This window comes from Podarcis erhardii (genome assembly GCF_964252035.2).
Source record: "Podarcis erhardii genome assembly, chromosome: 7".
Classification (NCBI taxonomy): domain Eukaryota; kingdom Metazoa; phylum Chordata; class Lepidosauria; order Squamata; family Lacertidae; genus Podarcis; species Podarcis erhardii.
The window spans coordinates 3,378,234-3,398,998 of NC_138511.1; the positions used below are offsets into that span (position 1 = coordinate 3,378,234).

A 20,765-nucleotide genomic window follows, 5' to 3' on the forward strand; every position below is an offset into this window, starting at 1 on the left:
CATTTTTTCTTTTTATCCTCTTTAAACATTTTGTTGACTTGACGATAATGCAACCAACCATCCACCAAGCCTTTTACATCTTCATATGGTTTTAGCTTCCATTGGTTCTCCATCTCTGTTACTAATTGCTCATAGGTGGCCCAATTTTTACCCATGTTTATCTTTTTTACACTCATTGCCTCAAGAGGCGAAAGCCACCATAGTGTCTTGCGTTGTAATAGATTTTTATATCTGTCCCACACCTCATACAATGACTTTTGAAATACAGTCATACCTCATGTTATGTTTGCTTCAGGTTGAGAGTTTTCATTTTTTTAAAAAAAAAATATTTTATTTGGGTTTTAAACATAAATGCAAAAATAAAAACAGCATAACATATATCATAACATCTTTTCTTGACATCTATGGACTCCCTCACGCCTCCCGCTCTCATTTGCATCATTTTCAATTCTTGCCAGCAATTTATCATCTTGTTTACACTCTTGTGTCAAATTCATTTAAATATAATCTATAAATTCTCCAATAGGTTTATAATTTTTCCTCAAATTTACTTATCATCTTAATTCCTTCTATTTTAGTGGTGCACAATTATTTATGATCTAGCATCCTTTCTTAACATTCAACCAAATTACAGTATTTTTTTAAATAAATCTTGAATTTCTTCCAATCTTCTTCGACCCTCTCCTCTCCCAGGTCTCGGATTCTGCCAGTCATCTCAGCTAGTTCCATATAGTCCATCAGTTGCATCTGCCACTCTTCCAGTGTGGGTAGTTCTTGGGTTTTCCAATTCTTAGCGATGAGTATCCTTGCTGCCGTTGTTGCATACATAAAAAATGTTCTGTCCTTCTTTAACACCTTCTGGCCGACAATGCCCAGAAGGAAGGCCTCTGGTTTCTTGGTAAAGGTATACTTAAATACCTTTTTCAGCTCATTATATATCATTTCCCAGAAGGCCTTCACCTTAGGGCAAGTCCACCAGAGGTGAAAGAATGTTCCTTCATTTTCTTTACATTTCCAAAACAAAACAAATTCCTTCCAGTAGCACCTTAAAGACCAACTAAGTCAGTTCTTGGTATGAGCTTTCGTGTGCATGCACACGAAAGCTCATACCAAGAACTGACTTAGTTGGTCTTTAAGGTGCTACTGGAAGGAATTTGTTTTGTTTTGACTATGGCAGACCAACACGGCTACCTATCTGTAACTGGAACTATGGAAGGCTTTACATTTCCAACATTTATTATCAGACAAATGGTATATCTTGGCAAGTTTAACTGGGGTCATGTACCATCTATATATCATCTTCATTACATTTTCCTTCAAAGCATTACATGCAGTGAAGTTCAGCCCAGTGGTCCACAACCTTTCCCAGTCCTCAAACATAATATTATACCCAATGTCCTGTGCCCACCTTATCATAGCTGATTTAACCATTTCATCTTGTATATTCCATTTTAACAGCAAGTTATACATTCTTGAAAGTACCTTAGTTTTTGGTTCCAACAATTCTGTTTCCAATTTCGATTTCTCCACCTGAAACCCTAGCTTTTTGTCATTTTTAAAGACTTCTTTAATCTGAGCATAATGTAACCAGTCTCGCACTTTGTCCTTCATTTTATCCAAACTCTGCAATTTCCAATTGTCTCCATCTTTTTCTAATATTTCCCAATATTTTGGCCATTTGGCCTCCATATTGGGTCTTTTTCGGGCCTTAGCTTCCAGAGGTGAAAGCCACCTTGGAGTTTTGTTTTCCAATAAGTCTTTGTATTTTGTCCAGACATTAAATACTGCTTTCCTGACAATATGGTTCTTAAAGGCCTTATTGATCTTAACCTTGTCATACCATAAGTATGCATGCCAACCAAAAGCATTGTTAAAACCTTCCAAATCCAGTACATCAGTGTCTTCGAGAAGTAGCCAGTCTTTTAGCCAGCAGAAAGCTGCGGCTTCATAGTACAACTTTAAGTCTGGCAGGGCAAAGCCCCCTCTTTCTTTCGCATCAGTTAATATCTTAAACTTAATTCTGGGCTTTTTGCCCTGCCAGACAAATTTGAGAGTTTTCAGGTTGTGTCCCGCGGCGACCCAGTAAGTACCGGAAAGGTTTACTTCGGGGTTTCGCCACTCGCGCATGCACAGACGCGCAAAATGACGTCACACGCATGCGCAGAAGCAGTGAATCGCGACCCGCGCACTCAGAGACGAGGGTTGCATACTGCTCATGTTGCAAACGGGGCTCCGGAATGGGTCTTGTTCGCAATCCAAGGCACCACTGTATGTGGTTTCCAAATCCTTTATGAACTTATACTTTATCATACCAAAGATATGCGTGCCATCTGAATCTGTTGCCAAATCCTTCCAGATCTAAAAGGTCTTTATTCTCCAACAACATCCAATCCCTTAACCAACAAAGGCATGATGCTTGCTTTTCTCACTCAGCAAGAGAGCAGCCACAGAAGGATGTGCATCTCCACTGGATGCCCCACGGACTGCAACTTGATGCACCCCCACCCCTCCCACTCAAACCATGCAGTGGAGGTGATGCCGCTTCCTCCCCCCCCCCCCAATCTCTGCGGCTGCTGCTTCCTGCATTGTGGGGGGATGTTGGACTAGATGACCCTCGGGTCCCTTCCAACTCTCAGATTCTGTGATTCCCTCATCTCCACGCCTGATCAGCAGGCACCCCACCTGTGCGATCTCCGTGACTGCTCCTTCCCTCATCCTCACACCTGATCTTCAACTTCAGGCATTGTGGTATATCAGATTATTATTATTAATAATGATTGATTTATTAAATTTATATACTGCCCTATATCCGGAGTTTTCAGGGTGGTTCACAGAACAAAATCAAAATACAAAACCACAAAATACAAAATCAAAACCACCCAATAACGATGTTTAGCTGCTGATATATCACAGCGTTGAAAACCATATAACACTCATCCCTAGTCTGTTTTTTTTTAGTATACCTAAAATCCTTAAAAGACGCCTGCTCCTTGGGAGAAAGGCGATGACAAACCTAGACAGCATCCTAAAAAGCAGAGACATCACCTTGCCAACAAAGGTCCGTATAGTTAAAGCCATGGTTTTCCCAGTAGTGATGTATGGAAGTGAGGGCTGGACCATAAAGAAGGCTGATTGCCGAAGAATTGATGCTTTTGAATTATGGTGCTGGAGGAGACTCTTGAGAGTCCCATGGACTGCAAGAAGATCAAACCTCTCCATTCTGAAGGAAATCAGCCCTGAGTGCTCACTGGAAGGACAGATCCTGAAGCTGAGGCTCCAAGACTTTGGCCACCTCATGAGAAGAGAAGACTCCCTGGAAAAGACCCTGATGTTGGGAAAGATGGAGGGCACAAGGAGAAGGGGTCGACAGAGGATGAGATGGTTGGACAGTGTTCTCAAAGCTACAAACATGCGTCTGACCAAACTGTGGGAGGCAGTGGAAGACAGGAGTGCCTGGCGTGCTCTGGTCCGTGGGGTCACGAAGAGTCGGACACGACTAAACAACAACAAAATCATTTGCTTATTATGGGCTACCCCACCGTTTTGTTCAAAAAAATTGCTTTGTAGAGGTAAACTACCTTAGAGTTATCAAAATTTTCAAAAGTGGGGGATCCGTGGCTTGGCTTTTGAAAAATAGGGGGTCCTCAGTAATTAACTAATTGGGAACCACTGTTATAAACCAAGCACTGCTATAAGTTTTTTTCTTTTTGTATTCCAGTGTACTTATTATCAATTATATATATAAAAAAAATTGGTGCAGCGCAAAGCACATTTTTATTCTGAAAGTGTGGCCCAGCTTTTTAGCCAGTGTTTTAGCAGGTGGAGGTTGCATCTTGGAGCCGCATCTCATGAATCCGCTCTAGGCAATTTAAAGCACCCCTCCCTGCAACAGAAAGAATCCTGGGAACCATAGTCTACCCCTCAGGGGCTACAATGCGCAGTACCCTTAAACCACAGTTCCCGCATTCCGGAGGGGTGGGGTGCCTGTAAGCTTAGGATCGGGCTGCGCGCGCGGAAAGGACCCCTTCTCCCTCTCGAGCCCTCGAGGCGACCACGTGGCTGGCTTGGGATCCCCGCTTGCTGATTGGCTGTCCTTGGCTGCCGCCGGGCGCCCCGGGCGACCGAGGGATGGAGCGTTCGGGCTGATTTTTGAATCGGGCCGAAGCAGGTGGGAGTTGGGCGGCGGCAGAAGCGGCCGGAGGAGTTTTTTCGCAGGTAGAGAGCGGGGTGCAGCCTCCCTCCGAGTGCAGCCCCTTCCCAGTTCTTGGGGTCCTTTTCCTCCCCTCTTTCCCGAGGTCTTCCTTCTTGCATCCTTCGCTGGGATCAACCTTCCTCTCCCACGCCTGCCTCCCAAGGCGGTGCAGTTCCCATGGTCAAGCTGCGGCAAAGCAAGACGCCGCTATCGCAAGGTGGCCTCATCCTTGAATGCCCGCTGCCTTCCAGGGCTGCGATGCATTGGCAACGACCTGCCTGCTTGTAATATCAAAGTACTTGGTGAGGTGCAGAAAAGGTGCAAAGATACTGGATCTTGCATGCTGTGGCCTCTAAGTACCACCACCTCCTCCTCCTCCTCTTCCTGCTGCTGCTGCTGCTTTGTGCTAGATGCCACTGCTTTTAGCCACGATTCTGAGTTAGCCCCTATAGTAACCCTCTTCCTACCTATAGTTACTCAGAGCATGATATATCACACACATAAAATATCAACACACATATGTTGTTCTCTTCCAGTGGTTCCCAAAATGGGTGGTAGTGCCCCCTGGAGGGTTTACCTTGGGGGAGCTAAGAGGCAAGGGGGACCGTGGGCGGGTGCTGGAGGTGTAAAGGACCATCAGACTTTGAAAAACTGGTATCTGTGGATCAAGTTCATCCGTTTTGTCAACTTAATTAAACTGAATAGTTTGAACAAATGTGCAATTAATTGCTACTGGTTTAAATTCTATTGTGTTACCTTCCTTGGTGGGTTGTGTAAATTGTTGTTCCAAAAATGCTTGTTCTAGAACAGGGTGGCGGGGGCACTGGGGATGAGTTTATGGAACTAAGGGCATGATGGCTCAAAAAAGTTTTGTAACCACTGTTCTAGTCCTACACCAGCAAGTTATCATCTGAAAGTCCTCTGTTTTCACATATTTGTTCCTTAATAAATCTTTAAAAATTTGCGAACTCGCCTGATCTGTCACAGCCTGGCTCCAATGGTGTGTGGATTCTCAAGGACCCCAGAAATGAATGCTTTGGAACAGTAGGCTCTGACCTTGCTGAGAGATGCTGGAGCCACATTTTAAGCTGTCAGTACAAAATCCTACAGTGGTGCAGAGTGAAAGACCTTGGGACTTTTAAAGAGCAACAAGCAATTGTTGCTGCTTTTTGCGTGTAGATAAGACTCACAGACTCAACTGTCAAAAAGCGGAGGCTGTGTGCGGTAAAATAACCGCCCTATGGTAACTTTTTTCTTCTCGCATTGCCATGATCATTTTTTGATGGAAGGCTTTGCAATGAGGTGGTGGAGGCTTTCAGCCCTGCTGCCACTGTATTCTGGTCATTCAAGTCGAATGCACATGAGTGAGAAGCAGGCCCCCTCCAGGCTGGCGTTCTGCCGCTGTGTGTTCTGAAAGTCCTTGTGTGCTGCTGCTTCCTGTAATGCAACTGTCACAGAATCGTATAATGGCAGAGTGGGAAGGAGCCCAAAGGGTTAGCTAGTCCAACCCCTGCAATACAGGATCCTGGAGTTAGAGTCCTCAGCCCCTCCAGACAGGTGTTTCATTGAGGTGTATTCTGCAGCATGTTCTTGCTGACATGATCACAGTACATTAGTGATGGATTTATTCTGCAATGTTTCCTTAGTGCTGCCACATTACTGCTCCCGAGAGAGGCTATAGTGCAACATAAGTGGGACAGCCCACCCCCATATTTGGGTTATGAAAAGTTAAGGGATTTTAGCAGAAAGTTAAAGGACATGCACTGATTGGAAACAAGCAGGATGACCGCTCCCAAACTTTGCAGACACAAATAGTATTGAAAGTGGGATCACGTATGACTGTCCCAATAGCATCATGAGCACAAAGCAGCATGAATGAGCAATAAAATGACCTCTGGAGATGCCTGCAATGAGGAATAGTCTATTCCATCTTCCTGAGTGATTCACAAGAGCGAAAACTTTTATTTGTGCTGTAGGTACAAGAATAAAACAAGACGCCCACATTGGGGTGGGGAAGCCTGTAGGCCTTCAGATTGGCTGGACTGCCGTTCTCATCACCCCTGACCCCTGGCCATGCTGGCTGTTGCTCCTGGGATTCATCTGGCGTCTTGGGAGTTAGGGTGCAACTCAGCTTGGAGGAGTTAAGACGAGAGAGGGCAGGCACCCACATTCCCATACTATCCCTGCCCCTTTCACCCATCAGCTGACTTCTCTATCTCCTTCTTGCTTAGACTGACATGTCTTGGGTTGCATCCTGTTTACCACTTCCTCCTCAGACTTCTATCTCAGACTTCAAGATGAGAGGTCATCTTTAACTCTTCTATGAGAGAACAATGGAGCAAGCGCGGCTTTCTTGTTCTTCTCTGGACTAGCTGGATAGAAGTTTCTAGTTCTAGTTTCAGTTATGTATTTCCTGCAATAAACAACTTTACTATTTTCTTCTCTGCAAGCATTTATCTCTGTGATTGTGACAGGCAATGTCTCTTCTCTAACCAAGGTTTCACTAGTTTAAACACTGCTTGCTCTGCATACCAAAAGGGTTTCAATAAGTCATTCACCAAGTTATCCCAATCAATATTATTGTTAATGAGTGGCAAAAAATGCTTTAATAAATAAAATAAAGTAGCTTAAGCACCAGACAGATGATGACTGCAAAAAGCCACCAAATTGGGGGTGGGGTGGGATTTATTCTTTGTAGCAAGAAGATAAATATTGTTTGCCTCCCTTTCCCTCACTCCAGGTGGCTGGAGGCCTTCCAGAAAGCAGGAGATAAGGCTGCTTTCCCCAGCTGCTGAACTCATTCCTTTAAGAAACTCCAGAGAGCAGGCAGAACAAGCTGGAGGAGACATCAGCAGAGTTAGTCATGAAGAAGGCAGGGAAGCAAAGCCCTGGAGGCTCTTCTTCATCCAGTGACCCGCAGGGGACATCCAGGGATGCATCAGAGCAGATGTGCCCTAACCCACCTTCCCAGGAGGATGCCGTCAGAGTCACTTCACTTCCCCACCCAAAACAGCCATCCTACAGCATGGAGCTGTTTAACCCCTGGCAGGACCTTCGGTGGTACCAGATCCCCTTGTCATCTTCAAGGAGGCCCAAAGCAGGCCTCTTCAGCTTTACATTCCAGTCCAGCCTGGAGGAGTACCAGCAGCTCCGGAAGTCCAAGAATCTGAAAATCGGCCGGCCCTTCTCCATGCCGCCTCTTTCTTCTGTTCCCTTGATGCTCACTGATGGCTCCCAGGAAGCACCACACAAGAGGGTGAGTAATCCCTGGCCAAACATGAAGCTAGAATTTGGGGCTTGGGAGGGAGGAGTGTTCTCATGGATTGACTCCTGGGGCTGGTGTGTACTGTTGCCTTTGTTGTCAGTCCAAATAGATATATGTGCAAATAAGTATTATTTTTAGAGTGTCCGAAAGGCACATGCCCTGCCCTTAGGCTTAGACTCTGAGAGGGCAGAAGACCGTCTTGCCCAATGCCTCTTGGAAGCCTCCAGCAAGAGGGAAGAGGCACTGCTCAGTGGCAGACGGTCCCAGCTTCAGTCCTTAGTATCTGCAGGTAGGGCTGGGAATCATCCTTGTTTATAATGCTAGAAAACCTCTGCCAGTCAGTGTGGACAATACCAAGCTTGTTACTGAGTAGATGGACCAAGGATCCAACCCTGTGGAAGGCAGCTTTCCATGTAGAGAAATGGTAGAGGGGGAGGGATCCGTTTGGCAATGCTAGGATGCAGAGGGTCCATCCTGCTGGAACCGCAATGTTCTTTACTTGCTGGTGGTCTTGCTGTGATGGAGGTGAAGGGGCTACCCAGCAGCTTGCGATAGGAGCCAGTCCTTCTTCGGCTTGTGATAGGAGCCCGTCATTTCCCTTCCCCAGCTCTCTGCAGCTACGTGGCAACAGCAACTAATAGTCGCAGCAGAGTTCTTTCTGGAGAGTGTGGGGAGGAGAAAGCAAACTCCCTGCAGCTGTTGCGGTTGCCTAGAAGAGTTCAGGCTGCTCTTTCCCTAGGTGACCCTTGGTCATCCTCGGCTGGTAGATACCTCGAGTTACAAATGCCTCAGGTTACAAACTCCGCTAACCTGGAAGAGTTACCTCGAGTTGAGAACTTTGCCCCAGGATGAGAACGGAAATTGTGTGTCGGTGGCGCAGCAGCAGCTAGAGGCCCCATTAGCAAAAGTACACCTCTAGTTAAGAACAGTTTCAGGTTAAGAATGGACCTCTGGAATGAATTAAGTTCGTAACTAGAGGTACCGCTGTACATCGTGCCACAAATGTCCCAGTACAAATTCTAATTCCCAAGCATCCTGCATTACCATGAGATCTCTGTAAGCATGAATTGGGTCCTATCAGTTTTGTCCCCAGCACAGACAGCCAAACTGCACACACAAGACAGTAGTGCAAAAGCCACAGAAAGCGCTGATGAAGTTGCTGCAGAGAGGCTTCCTTTGGATAATGACACACCTTGAACGGATGTCCCTTTTGTCCTACAGCAAGACGGCCGCAGGCGCTCAAGAGCTGGTGAAGCCAAAGGTGGCAAATCCCTCTCCTATATCAAAGGTAATATTTTAAAACAGGGGTGGGAAGACGTAAGGTTTGTTGGATCTACGCTTCACTTTTTGCTAGAGCCCTGAGATTTATCAAGGAGAACCAGGTGCAAAAGGCACCCAGTTTGAATGAAAGAGCAGGGAGCCTCTGAGCTGAGAGGTAGGTCTTCAGGACTGGGAATGAACTGAGCTCACACAGTCCTCCCCCCCCCCATTAGCTCTCTACATTTCAGCAGCCTGATTTAAGTTGGATTTCTTTTTCATTGCCCCTGAGTCATGTTGATCTGCTGCAAATCATTCAGAGATCCACCATTATATTTTGATCTACCTTCTTCCCACCCTTGATCCAAAATGTCACCAGTGACTTTGGCAGTGCAAAGGGATTGCTTCTGGCAGGGCAATCCCCTAAGGTCCTGCTTCGAAGACAGCTCTGCTTTGCTGGACCTTACACCAGGGCAATTAATGGATACCCTTTGCTTTTCCAGAGGCAATGCTAAAAGCACAACAGTGGCCGTAGTTGGCCATCCTTTTGCTGTCAGTGTGATGAAGGAGGGTTTAGGGATTCTCATAAATGGTTGGTGGCAGGTGAGTTCACCTGAGTGGTTCTTCAGTGCTCTGGCCCCTCAGTCAGACTAGGCTTGGTGGATCAAGGGTTCCCCCCAACAGGCCAGCTAGGAAACACTGCCTTATGAAACCATCCAATCCACGTCAGCTCCTCATTCTGGGGTTGCTTCCAGATTTGCTTTCACAGAATTTCTGCAGAGGTTTATGCTATCACCACCAAGTGGCTCATGAATGTGTATTTAGCACTTGCTATTTATTGCAATGTTCTTGCTTTTTGTAGGATCTCAGCTAAAGCATCCATGGCAGATGGCCATCCAATCTCTGCTGTGGGTTGTGATCCCATGGAGATAGTTGAAAGGGAGGAGTGGATCATACGTCCGATAAATGCAGGCGTAACTCAATTTCTTTCTCAAAATGTAATGCCCCAACAATTCAAAAAGTGTTTTGCATTGGCTTTAAAAATAAATCCAGCCAGCAGAAAAAGATCCATATCCAGTTTGGCAGTCCCAGGCTCTGTTGAAAGGGAAAGTTTTGATGCATAATGTAAGGCCAGGGTAATGTAGTGGTTATGCTGCTGGACTAGGAGCTGGGAGACCAGGGTTCAAATCCCCACTCAGCTATTATGCCCGCTGAGTGACCCTGGGACAGTCACTGTCTCTTAGCCTGACCTACCTCACAGGTTTGTTGTGAGAATACAGATGAGGAGGGGGAAAGCCAGGCCTGCCACATTGAGCTCCTTACAGGGAAATGTGAGATGTAAATAAAATAAAATTACCGGTAAATGTGTTGAAGAGCCATGGAGCTGTGAGTCCCACCACAGATAAAGCCCTCGTCTGAGCAGCCTCTGGTTGTACTTTGGATGGCAAGGACACCCCAAGCAGGTCCTTCTCCTTTCCTAAGACATTCTAAGCAAGGTGGGGGGAGGCGCTCCCTCCGTTATCCTTGACTGCACCAACTGCCCCTAATCCTTGCTTGTCTTTCATTCTCAGCCCCCACCCATAATATGGAGGGTAGCATTTATTTTAGGACATAAGAAAAGCCCTGCTGGACCAGACCAAAGGCCTGTCTTGTCGTCTTCCCTTCTGCTTCCCACAACGGACAACCAGGTGCCTGTGAGAAGCCTGGCAGCAGGACCTGGGGCAGCAGGGCTCTCCTGATCTTGGTGCCCTTTGAGAGATTTACCTCCCTGCTGCGTTTGCCTAATCTCCTTTTAGAGCTGTCCATGCTGGGGGCCTGCAGTTCCTTACCCATAGATTTGAGGATTACAGTGGTAAAATTTGTAATCTCAAGCACTTTGTATGCTAAACCACATCCTCTTGGAATGCAGTCTACAGAATCAAACCACATCCTCTTGGAATGCAGCCTACAAAATGGTGATATTTAAAGCACGTGAAACTGGTAGTGCAGCTGTTTTGATGTGGTCAACAATGGGCCCCTTCAAATGTCCTTTATATTGTCCATTCACAATAAAATTATTTGTGCTCAAGATGGTATTGGGACAATTATATGCAATCCCATGTTCAAGTTTTGGGGGCAGCCAAGGCGACATTTTTCCACCTTCGCCGCATCAAGCAGTTGGTCCCTTACCTTTCCCGCCCCGACCTGGCCACAGTGATCCATGCGACAGTCACCTCCAGGCTTGACTACTGTAATTTGCTCTACGCGGGGCTGCCCTTGAAGCTGTCCCAGAAACTCCAGCGGGTGCAGAATGCTGCAGCGAGGCTCCTCACGGGGTCTCTGCCATGGGAGCATATTCACCCAGTGCTTTTCAAGCTGCACTGGCTCCCAGTGGAGTACAGGGTCAGATTTAAGGTGCTGGTTTTGACCTTTAAAGCCCTTCACGGCCTAGGACCCTCGTACCTATGGGACCGCCTCTCCCGGTATGCCCCCCGGAGGACCTTAGCATCCATATATAGCAACACCCTAGAGGTCCCGGGCCCTAAGGAAGTTAGATTAGCCTCAACCAGAGCCAGGGCCTTCTCAACACTGGCTCCGGCCTGGTGGAACGCTCTGTCTCCTGAGACCAGGGCCCTGCAGGATCTGATTTCTTTCCGCAGGGCCTGTAAGACAGAGTTGTTCCGCCTGGCCTTTGGCTTGGAGCCAGTTTGATTCCCTCCCTCTCTTTCTTTTTCCTTTCACCTCCTGTGAAGATGCTGCATCCTAATGTTTTAATGTTGTATTTTAATCTTTTTAAAATATTTTAAAATATTTTAATCAACTTGTTTTTATTATTGGTTGTTAGCCGTCCTGAGCCCGGTCTTGGCTGGGGAGAGCAGGGTATAAAAAAAAATTATTATTATTATTATTTGTTTCCAGTCAGTGCAACCGCCCCCCCCCCCCCCCCGTTGGTAATAATGCAATAGGATTGGGGAAGGCTGGCAGAGTGGAGTGGAGTGATATGTGTGGACAGTTCAGGATGAATCCACCAGTCATGCACTGTTATTGCATCAAGCACATGTTGCAGAATAAGCCCACCAGTCTGGTTTGCGAAGTAAACGTCTGCATGGAGGAGGAGGGAAGCAACACCAAGGGACTTCTTGGACTGCAGGAGGAGTCAGCAGAGGGCGCTTTCCCCTTGAAAATGTTACTGAATCCCAGGAGTTTTTCACTAAATGAAAGTTGTATTTTTCACAGGTTAGAAAGCCCCTTCTCTCAAAAGATGTGCCTGCCCTTAGAAGCACCAGTCTAGTGGAACAATATAGTAGGATTTCTGAAACTTCTTAAAACTGGCCTCCATCAGTACAAATGTCTATAGGTCTGAAGCCGAAGGGGATGGATCTTGACTCAGGAGTGCTGAATATTCCAGCTAAACATTAGGAAGAACTTTCTGACGCTAAGAGCTGTTTCACTGTGAATCAGGCTTCCTCTAAAGGTGGTGGACTCTCCTTCCTTGGAAGTTTTTTAACAGTTTGATTGGCCGTCTGTCAGGGATTCTTCAGCTGCGACTCCTGCATTGCAAAGGGTTGGACTAGATGACCCCTGGGGTCTCTTGCATCTCTACAGTTCTGTTTCTAATCTTTAGGAAGGTTCTTTGAGACCTTCACGTAACAGGTGGGGTCTGTTTGCATCCTGGGTTTATGCAAACCCCTCAAGGTCCTGTGTCAGCATTAACCCAACGTGTCCCAGAGCCTTGCCTTGTGAAGGGGCAAGGACCTTAGGAGGGCACAGACGTCCTGCCCTTTGGCCACAGAAATCTTATCCATCCACTCCTCCGGTGGCTTCTGATTTCTTATCTGACACTGTCCAGGCACTTTCAGTTATATATTTGCAGTCTTAAGGGCCATATTCTAAACACACATACACACACACCAAAATAAACGCGAAATTCTTAGAAAGTTGAATTCTGTGCTCAGTCCTCCCTGCCCATTGCGCCTTTTGTTTGTTTGTTCCCCTGTGGCATTGTAGCATGCTAATTGCCAGAGCATTAACTCCTCTCTCTCTCTCTCTCTCTCTCTCTCTCTTTCTCTTTCTCTTTCTCTTTCTCTTTCTCCCTGTCTTCGGCAGAGCCCCAGGGCGCTTTGCGGCTGATGCAAAAAAGGTCCCAGAAATGCAGGTCATCAGCAGCCCGCTTTTTGTCCAAGAGAGACACAGGCTTCTTGGGAGCTCCCAGCCAGGGACAGAAGAAGGGGCCTGGCAGCAGCTGCAGCGACAAAGAGGGGCAGCAAGGCCTCTCTTTGTATCAGCACGGCCTCCCTAATTTGTTTCCCCCTGCACATCCCCTGGAAGAGGCATCCCACAGCAGCCACAGCTCCAGCCTGTGGGGCAACCCAGACTCTCCGCTGGAGGAAGATCAAGAGGACACCATGTTCCCTCCAGACTGGTCCCCACCCCGGATTGAATTCCTGTACAATGACGAACTGCCGCCCTTGAGCCCTGCCCCAGACCCCGCATCTGAGTACCAAAGCTTGGAGGAGATGCCTGATATCACCCAAGAGCCTGCTGAGCTGCACATGATGGAGTCCACAGCCAAGGCCTCTTCCCCCGCTGGGGACCACCCACAGTTCCTAGAAGAGCCTATGATCCTGCAGCCAAAGAATGCAACTCTTCAGGAGGCAGAGAGAGTTGGTCCAGTGCTCCCCATGGCCAGTGTCTTTCACATGGCAAGTGAGCAGCTGGAAGGAGCCCCGCTTGAGGGCCAAACCCAGACAAGCACCCAGAGGGCCTTAGAGCTGGAGTCTCCTTTCTTACCCTCTCCTAGCCATCCATTGGCCACACCACCTGCCACCTACCTTAGAAGCAGTGCCTCGACATCCTCCAGTGAGCTTGCTGGGGACCCAGCAAGGAGGCTGCCCTATGATTCAGACCAAGAGGAAGACCCAGGCCCAGAGCATTCCTCTTTTCCCACCCCTGCCCATTTCCCGATGACATCCTCCAGCATCTCAGCCTCCCCAGATGAGCTATCAGGTGACCCAAGGAGACTGGCTCTGGGCTCAGACATGGATGAAGACACTGATGACCTTGGGTCTCTTGGAGACCTCCTGCAGATGAGCAATTCAGATCCGGGCTCTGAGGACCTTTACACAGTAGGTAACACTGTGGACTAGAGGTTTGGAATGTAATGGCATAGAGTTGGCTTAGTTTGGTTCAGTAGCCCATCTTCCTTACCAGTGTGATTTCAGAGAGGTAGCACCCCACAAGGTCCCTGGACACTGTCAAGGGCAGCAGGCCGGATGTCTGATGCAGACTACGCCCCATAGAAATGCACAAAGAGAGCCTGCAAAGCTGAAGGCAGGGAGAATAACGCACAGCCCGTGGGTTGTGTGGCCGGGCCAATTCTCAATTTAAAGGGAGAGGTAGTTACCGTATTTTTTGCTCTATAAGACTCACTTTTTCCCTCCTAAAAAGGGGAAATGTGTGTGTGTCTTATGAAGCGAATGCAGGCTGCGCAGCTATCCCAGAAGCCAGAACAGCAAGAGGGATTGCTTGCTTTCACTGTGCAGTGATCCCTCTTGCTGTTCTGGCTTCTGAGATTCAGAATATTTTTTTTCTTGTTTTCCTCCTCCAAAAACTAGGTGCGTCTTGTGGTCTGGTGCATCTTATAGAGCGAAAAATACAGTAAATGCCCTCTGGTGGACCCCCCCTCCTATGTTGATGGAGCCCCCTGGTGGCAGCAGTGGACACAGTACTGCTTTTTACCATGCAATCTGCCTGCCGTTTTAATTATCTGCAATGCTTTTGATGTAGCATTGCTCCGGGGCAAAAATGGTGGCCAGCATTGAGATCCTGCTGCTGCTGCCACATGTCATGTGTGTGTCCCTACTGGGTCCTTGGCAGCTGCCCCAGAATGCCAGGTGCCAACACCAGCCCTGTTTAGTAGTTGTGCAGCACTGCTCTGTCCTCGTCTGCTAAAATGACACATTTCTCCTCCACCTTTGCATCCAGCTCCTTTCTCCAGAGCCAGACGGTTATCTCAGCAGCCTTGACAAGTTCCTTGAGAAAAGGTAAGGCTGACCCAGGGATGGAACTCCACTGGTGCATGTTGTGTCTTGCAGCTACACCTTGAAGCAACCTGCGCATGCCATGTGTTCATTGCTGCGTGGGCCCCTCCATTCAGGTTTATTGGTGTGTCTTCTGCATTGGGCATACCCACACATCATTCTGCTCCCCCCATGTTATCCCCCTTATGGCCACATGGGGGGGGGGGCTCCTGCGCTGTAGCAGAACAGAGGCGGGGCAAAAAAACTGGGACACCTGAGGTATGAAAAGGGACAGAATTTCAGCAGAAAGTTACAGGACATGGACTGAGCGCAAAAGAAGCAGTAGGTCCATCCCGAAACTTCTGCAGGTGCAGTTGAAAGTGGGATTGTGTATAATTGCCCCAATAAAGTCACGTACTCAGGTAATTTTACTGGGAAAGGGGAATCATGTCTAGCATCCCAGTACCATCGTGAGGACAAGACATCAGGCATGCCCAATGAAAGGGTTGCTGTCAGGACACAGGAAGAGACTGGGCTTGGCACATCTCAGAGCCCACTTGCTGTGGGTGGTTCCATGAAGCATCCATCTCTGGAGAGCCCCAGGAGAGCTGCCAGAGAGCTTTTCTGTTTCAGTGCTGCTTTTATGGTAACTTTATGGAATCCTATCATTGGAGGCTGTGATATAAACCAAAGGTGGCTGGGCTTCTGGCTTTCAGGATCTCCTTGGTTTTTACCCAGAACCTCAAGGCTCAGCTGGGTGGACATATGCTAGCCTTTAGGCCCCAAATTTCTGAAAGAGCACCTCCACCCATACAGACCTTATTGGGTGTTTCTTGATAGAATTCTGCCCCCCACCAAAGTATGGGGTGAAGGAGAAGTATGGGGAGGAGTGAAATGCTAACATCGGGAATGCTAGCTTGGAAGAGGACATTCTCTGGGGCAGCCCCTCACTTTTGGAACTCCATCCCCACAGAGGTGCATGCTGAAGATGAAACTTTCTGCCTTGCTCTTCTGATTTCAAATGGTTTAAATTGACTTACTACATTTTTGTATTGTTATAACCTCCTCTGTGGCCTTGTGGTGAAGGATGGTAAGAAATTGAAATAACAGTAAAGGAACTGGGTTCCTCTGAACACATGTTCAGCTCAGGAATTTTTATTCAGTACCAGGATCAAACTCACAATTTCTTTCATGAAAAAAGCCACTCATTTTTTTCACCCAAGCATTCTTTCTTAGCAACCTCAGGGAGTGAAGGAGGTTTTCCCTCCTCCAGTTGCTGCCACTGTTAAACAATAGGGAGGGAGACATCCTTGCCAGTCACTCAGCTCTACAAAAGCAGATCCCAGCCTGCCTTTTCCCACTCTTGTTCTATATGCACACCCTTCTCCATGCACTGGACAAACCTTCCACTGGGATTTCCAGGTTGTTGCAGCCTAGATAACATCCATATTCCTCTAAGTCAGAATGGGGAACGTGTGGCCTTTCAGGTGTTGCTGGACTACATCTCCCACCATCCCCGTCTGCTGGCCATGGTGGCAGAGGATGATGGGAGTCCAACAACATCCGTAGGGCCACAGGCCCCCCTACGGTCTTGTGTCTTAAGACTTGGCTTAGTCAAGAACATAAGAAGAGCCTGTTGGATCAGGCACTGGCCCATCTAGTCCAGCATCCTAAAATCCTAGAATTGTAGAGTTGGAAGGGACACCAAGGATCATCTAGCCCACCCCCTGCAATGTGGGAATCACAGCCTGACTGGTGGCCGCCTAACCTTGGCTTAAGAACCTCCAACCTCTTGAGACTGTCCCACTGTTGAACAGCTCCTACTGTCAGAAAGTTCTTCCTGATGTTTAGTTGGAATCTTCTTTCTTGGTTTGAGTCCTACCCTCCAGAGCAGGAGAAAACAAGCTTGCTCCCTCCTCCATGTGACAGCCCTTGAGATATTTGAAGATGGCTCTCATATCTCCTCTCCGTCTCCTCTTTTTCGGGCTCAACATACCAAGCTCCTTTAACCATTCCTCATAAGGCTTGGTTTCCAGACCTTCCTCTGCACATGTTTGTCAACATCCATCTCAAACTGTGGTGCCCAGAACTGGACACAGTAGTATTGAGAATAGAGCGGTGCGGTTACTTCCCTTGATCTGGACACTAGACTTCTGTTGATGCAGCTTAGAATAGCATGAGCATTTTTATTTTTATTTTTTTGCTCCTGCACCACACTGTTGACACATGTTAAGCTTGTGGTCCATTAAGACCCCTAGATCCTTTTCACAGGTACTGCTAGTGTCTCCCATCCTATATTTGGGCATCTGGTTCTTCCTGCCTAAGTGCAGAACCTCACATTTGCCCCTATTGAAATTCATTTTCTTAGTTTGGGCCAAGTTCTCCAATCTGTTGAGGTCCTCTTGAATCTCAGTTCTGTCTTCAGTGTCATTGGCTACATCTCCCAGTTTGGTGTTATCTGCAAATTTGATGAGCATCCCTCAACACCTTCATCCAAGTTGTTTATAAAGATGTTGAATGGCGGGGTGGCTCCCTATGGCACCCCACTTGTCACTTTTTCCCAGGATGACAATGAACCATTAATGAGCATTCTTTGGGTTTGGTCAGTCTTCAAGCTACAAATCCACTTAAGAGAAACCTCATCCAGTCCACATTTTACCAGCTTCTCTGAAAGACAGTCATGGGAGACTTGGTTGAAAGCCTTATTGAAACCAAGATACATTACATCCACAGCATTCCTCTAGTCCATCAAGCTTGTAACTCTTATAAAAAAAAAGAAATAAAATTAGTCTTGCATGCCTTGCTTTTAAGAAACCCATGCTGGCTCTTACTAATCACAGCATCTTTTTCTAATTGCTCACAGACCGACTGTTTAATTATCTGTTCTAGGCCTTTTCCTGGTATGGACGTCAACCAGACTGACCGGTAGTTGCCTGGGCCCTCTCCCCCCACTTTGAAGATGGGGGCAACATTTGCTTATCTCAAGTCCACAGGGACCTCACATGTTCTCCAAGAATTCTCATATATTATATTCTGAGGCTCTGAGATTGCACCTGCAAGTTCCTGTCCTCCCTGTGGCCTGCCAGATGCCTCTCCCTCCTCTGGTTTCCAGCAACTTGTATTCCGAAGCACTACTCCTGATTGTGAAGGCAGAGCTTAGCAGCCTCCACGGCTAGTAGCCACTGATAGCTTTCTTCCCCATGATTTCTGCCATGCTTCAACCCCCCTGGTCTGCTTTGCAGTGCACCTGGAGCCCTGCTCCTTGCAGCAGGTGGCAGAAGAGAGCTGATGGAGCAGGACTAGGTGAAGAAAGGGGGGGGGGGCAGAACTGCAGCCTCTTCTTGCTTCACTGGGGAGTTAGCAGCTGCAGAGTGTATTTCTGGGTTGCAGCTTGGCAGCATTGCTTTCCACACATCCTGTCGTTGGTAATCTGTACTGTCTGCTCGTTGTGTCACAGTCAAAGATGTGCACAGCCGGAAGGTGGCACCTGTTAAGAAAATAGCTCTGGCTGGCTCATGATAGTGAGCCAAACCACATCTTGCACTGTGGAGCCCAGAGCTGCTAGCCAGTTTGGCTAGAGGGATTTTGAAGTTGGATTCTCCCACTTCTTTTTAAAAACATCCAGACGTTAATACAGCAAAGAGAACTGAGAATCTAGAATCACAACAGAAACACCCCCCTCAAGTAATCCCCTCTACCAGTATATATATATATATATATATACACACACATACCAATTTTATACCAGTTAATAAATTTATACCAATTTTAATAAAAAGTGTCAAATTTCTTGCCCATACATTTTTCTAGAAACATGGGTTACTAATTTGTCCATCAGAATTAAATCCCAAAGTTGAGACCCAAACAAGTTTGTGTTCAATGTTTTCCTCTACTTGGCAATGGTTAGTTTTGCTGCAGTCATTGGGTGGGTGATGGGGTCTTAGAATCATAGAATCATAGAATCATAGAATCATAGAATCATAGAGTTGGAAGAGACCACAAGGGCCATCAAGTCCAACCCCCTGCCAAGCAGGAAACACCATCAGAGCACTCCTGACATATGGTTGTCAAGCCTCTGCTTAAAGACCTCCAAAGAAGGAGACTCCACCACACTCCTTGGCAGCAAATTCCACTGTCAAACAGCTCTTACTGTCAGGAAGTTCTTCCTAATGTTTAGGTGGAATCTTTTTTCTTGTAGTTTGGAACCATTGCTCCGTGTCTTATGTGATCTTGGGTGGCCACAGAGCAGGATAAAAGGGCAATTTGGGATCAAGGAAGATAGTCTGTTCTGCAATGAGGCTTGCCTCATGAAACACCTTTATCCAAAAAGAAGCAGCACAGCATCACCACCACCACATATGACTAAATGAATCAGTTACATAGCAGTTTATCCAATAGAGTGTTGAGGTTTTTTAGTTATTTTGCTTAAAGGAAGTGGGTGCCTATATCAGCTATGAACAAGTTCTCCATCATCTGTGCTGAGGTAGATTTAAAAGGCGCTCCCTCCCCATTCGTCAGGGCCTTTGGCCATGCTCCCACTCCAGCACTCTCTCCATGGCACCACCCAGGCTCTCCAGCTTCAGCCTTCCCTAAGCTGGGGCCCTCTAGTCTGGATGTTTTGGACCACAACTCCCATCAGCATGCTATTGCCATGCTAGCCTGGGGCTGATGGGAGCTGTAGTTGAGAGCCAGTGGTGTAACGGTTAGAGTGTTGGACTGTGGCCTGGGGGACCAGAGTTCAGATCCCTACTTGGTCATGAAGCTCCCTGGGTGACCTTGGGCCAGCCACCGCCTCTTAGCTTAGCCATCTCACAGGGTTGTTGGGAGGAGAACAATGTGTGCCACCTTGAGCTCTTTGGAGAAAAGGTGTGATATAAATGTAATAATAAATAAGCAGGCCATCAGGACTGGAGGTTGGAAGCCGGGGCAAAGCTGCTCCACTGATCCTTATGAAGCCCACATATCCCACTCAATCCTCTGGCGCCCCCCCCCCCGCTGCCCCTATTCTCATGCTGCTGCTGTGGCTTTCTAGGGAACAATCCTGTGCAGATGAGGAGCTGGAAAGAAGCCTGGGGGAGAAGCTGCTGCTCTCCAACTCGTTCAGTTTGGTGGAGGCAACGGAAGAGAATGCAGCCTTGTCTCCTGAGGCCCGCAGGTAATGAGCCCCCCTTCTGCAGCTGGGCAGCAGGGAGTGGGAAGGGCTCAGCGCTTAGAGAAGGGTGGCCCTGGTTTTGGCGCCTTGAGCACTTCAGGTGTTGGGCAGCATCTTCCGAGGACTAGCTGGATGACTGCGGAAAGATAACACAAGACGATCAGACTCTTGAAAGCCGATAGTGAGAGCAGATGCTGCTGCAGGGGGCCCACAGAGCATCTGGCTTGCAGACCGAAGGTTGCCAGTTCAATCCCTGGCATCTCCAGATAGGACTGGGAGAGATCCCCTGCCTGAAACCCTGGAGAGCTGCTGCCAGTCAGTGTAGGCAGTGCAGAGCTCAATGGGCCCCATGGTCTGACTAAGTATAACATGAGAAGGAATATACTCTGTACCAGAAGGTTCTGTACCAGAACGTACAGAACTCAGAGGCTCCAGCTGTCTTCACATTCCCGTTTTACTGTGCACTCCATGGACTCTTCTGGGTTTTTAATCCGTGTTCACACAAGCACATTATCCTGAATGCATATGTATACTGTACTTTGTTACAAAATACTGCTGTTTGACATTATTTCTCAAACCAGATTTGCAGCAACTGGAGTCCTTAAGCTGATCTTTATTTGTTTCTAGCCAAGACGTGTTCACCTCCTCATATGGTAGAGACATCCTTGGCCCATCACTGGGGGGCAGCAGGGGGGCAGCAACTTCACTGTGCTGTAAGGGGCTCATGTGAACACAGCCAGAGCTGAAAAGGAAGCTGGGCACCCACAGCAAAATTTTTGTGGCTGCCGGGGTCCCCAGGAGTTTGCACCAGTGGGCCTGTATATCTTGGGCCAGGGGTTGAATGCTCGCCCAAAGGTCAAACTCCTGTTTGAAAAAAAGGAAAGAATCAGTGGCAAACCC

At 47.6% G+C, this 20,765-nt stretch overlaps 1 protein-coding gene across 1 annotated transcript in view; it reads left to right on the plus strand.

Moving 5' to 3' along the window:
• Positions 1-3,837: 3,837 nt before the first annotated feature.
• FAM178B (family with sequence similarity 178 member B) overlaps positions 3,838-20,765 on the plus strand; it is a gene marked incomplete at its 3' end in the record, with an annotated part of 184,565 nt that continues 167,637 nt past the window's right edge. The window contains exons 1-6 of the mRNA XM_081871480.1: positions 3,838-4,215; positions 6,933-7,448; positions 8,679-8,745; positions 12,801-13,819; positions 14,679-14,737; positions 19,746-19,868. Of these exons, the coding sequence (XP_081727606.1) occupies positions 7,056-7,448; positions 8,679-8,745; positions 12,801-13,819; positions 14,679-14,737; positions 19,746-19,868 (1,661 nt within the window). The 5' untranslated portion in view covers positions 3,838-4,215; positions 6,933-7,055. The remainder of the gene's footprint in view (positions 4,216-6,932; positions 7,449-8,678; positions 8,746-12,800; positions 13,820-14,678; positions 14,738-19,745; positions 19,869-20,765) is intronic.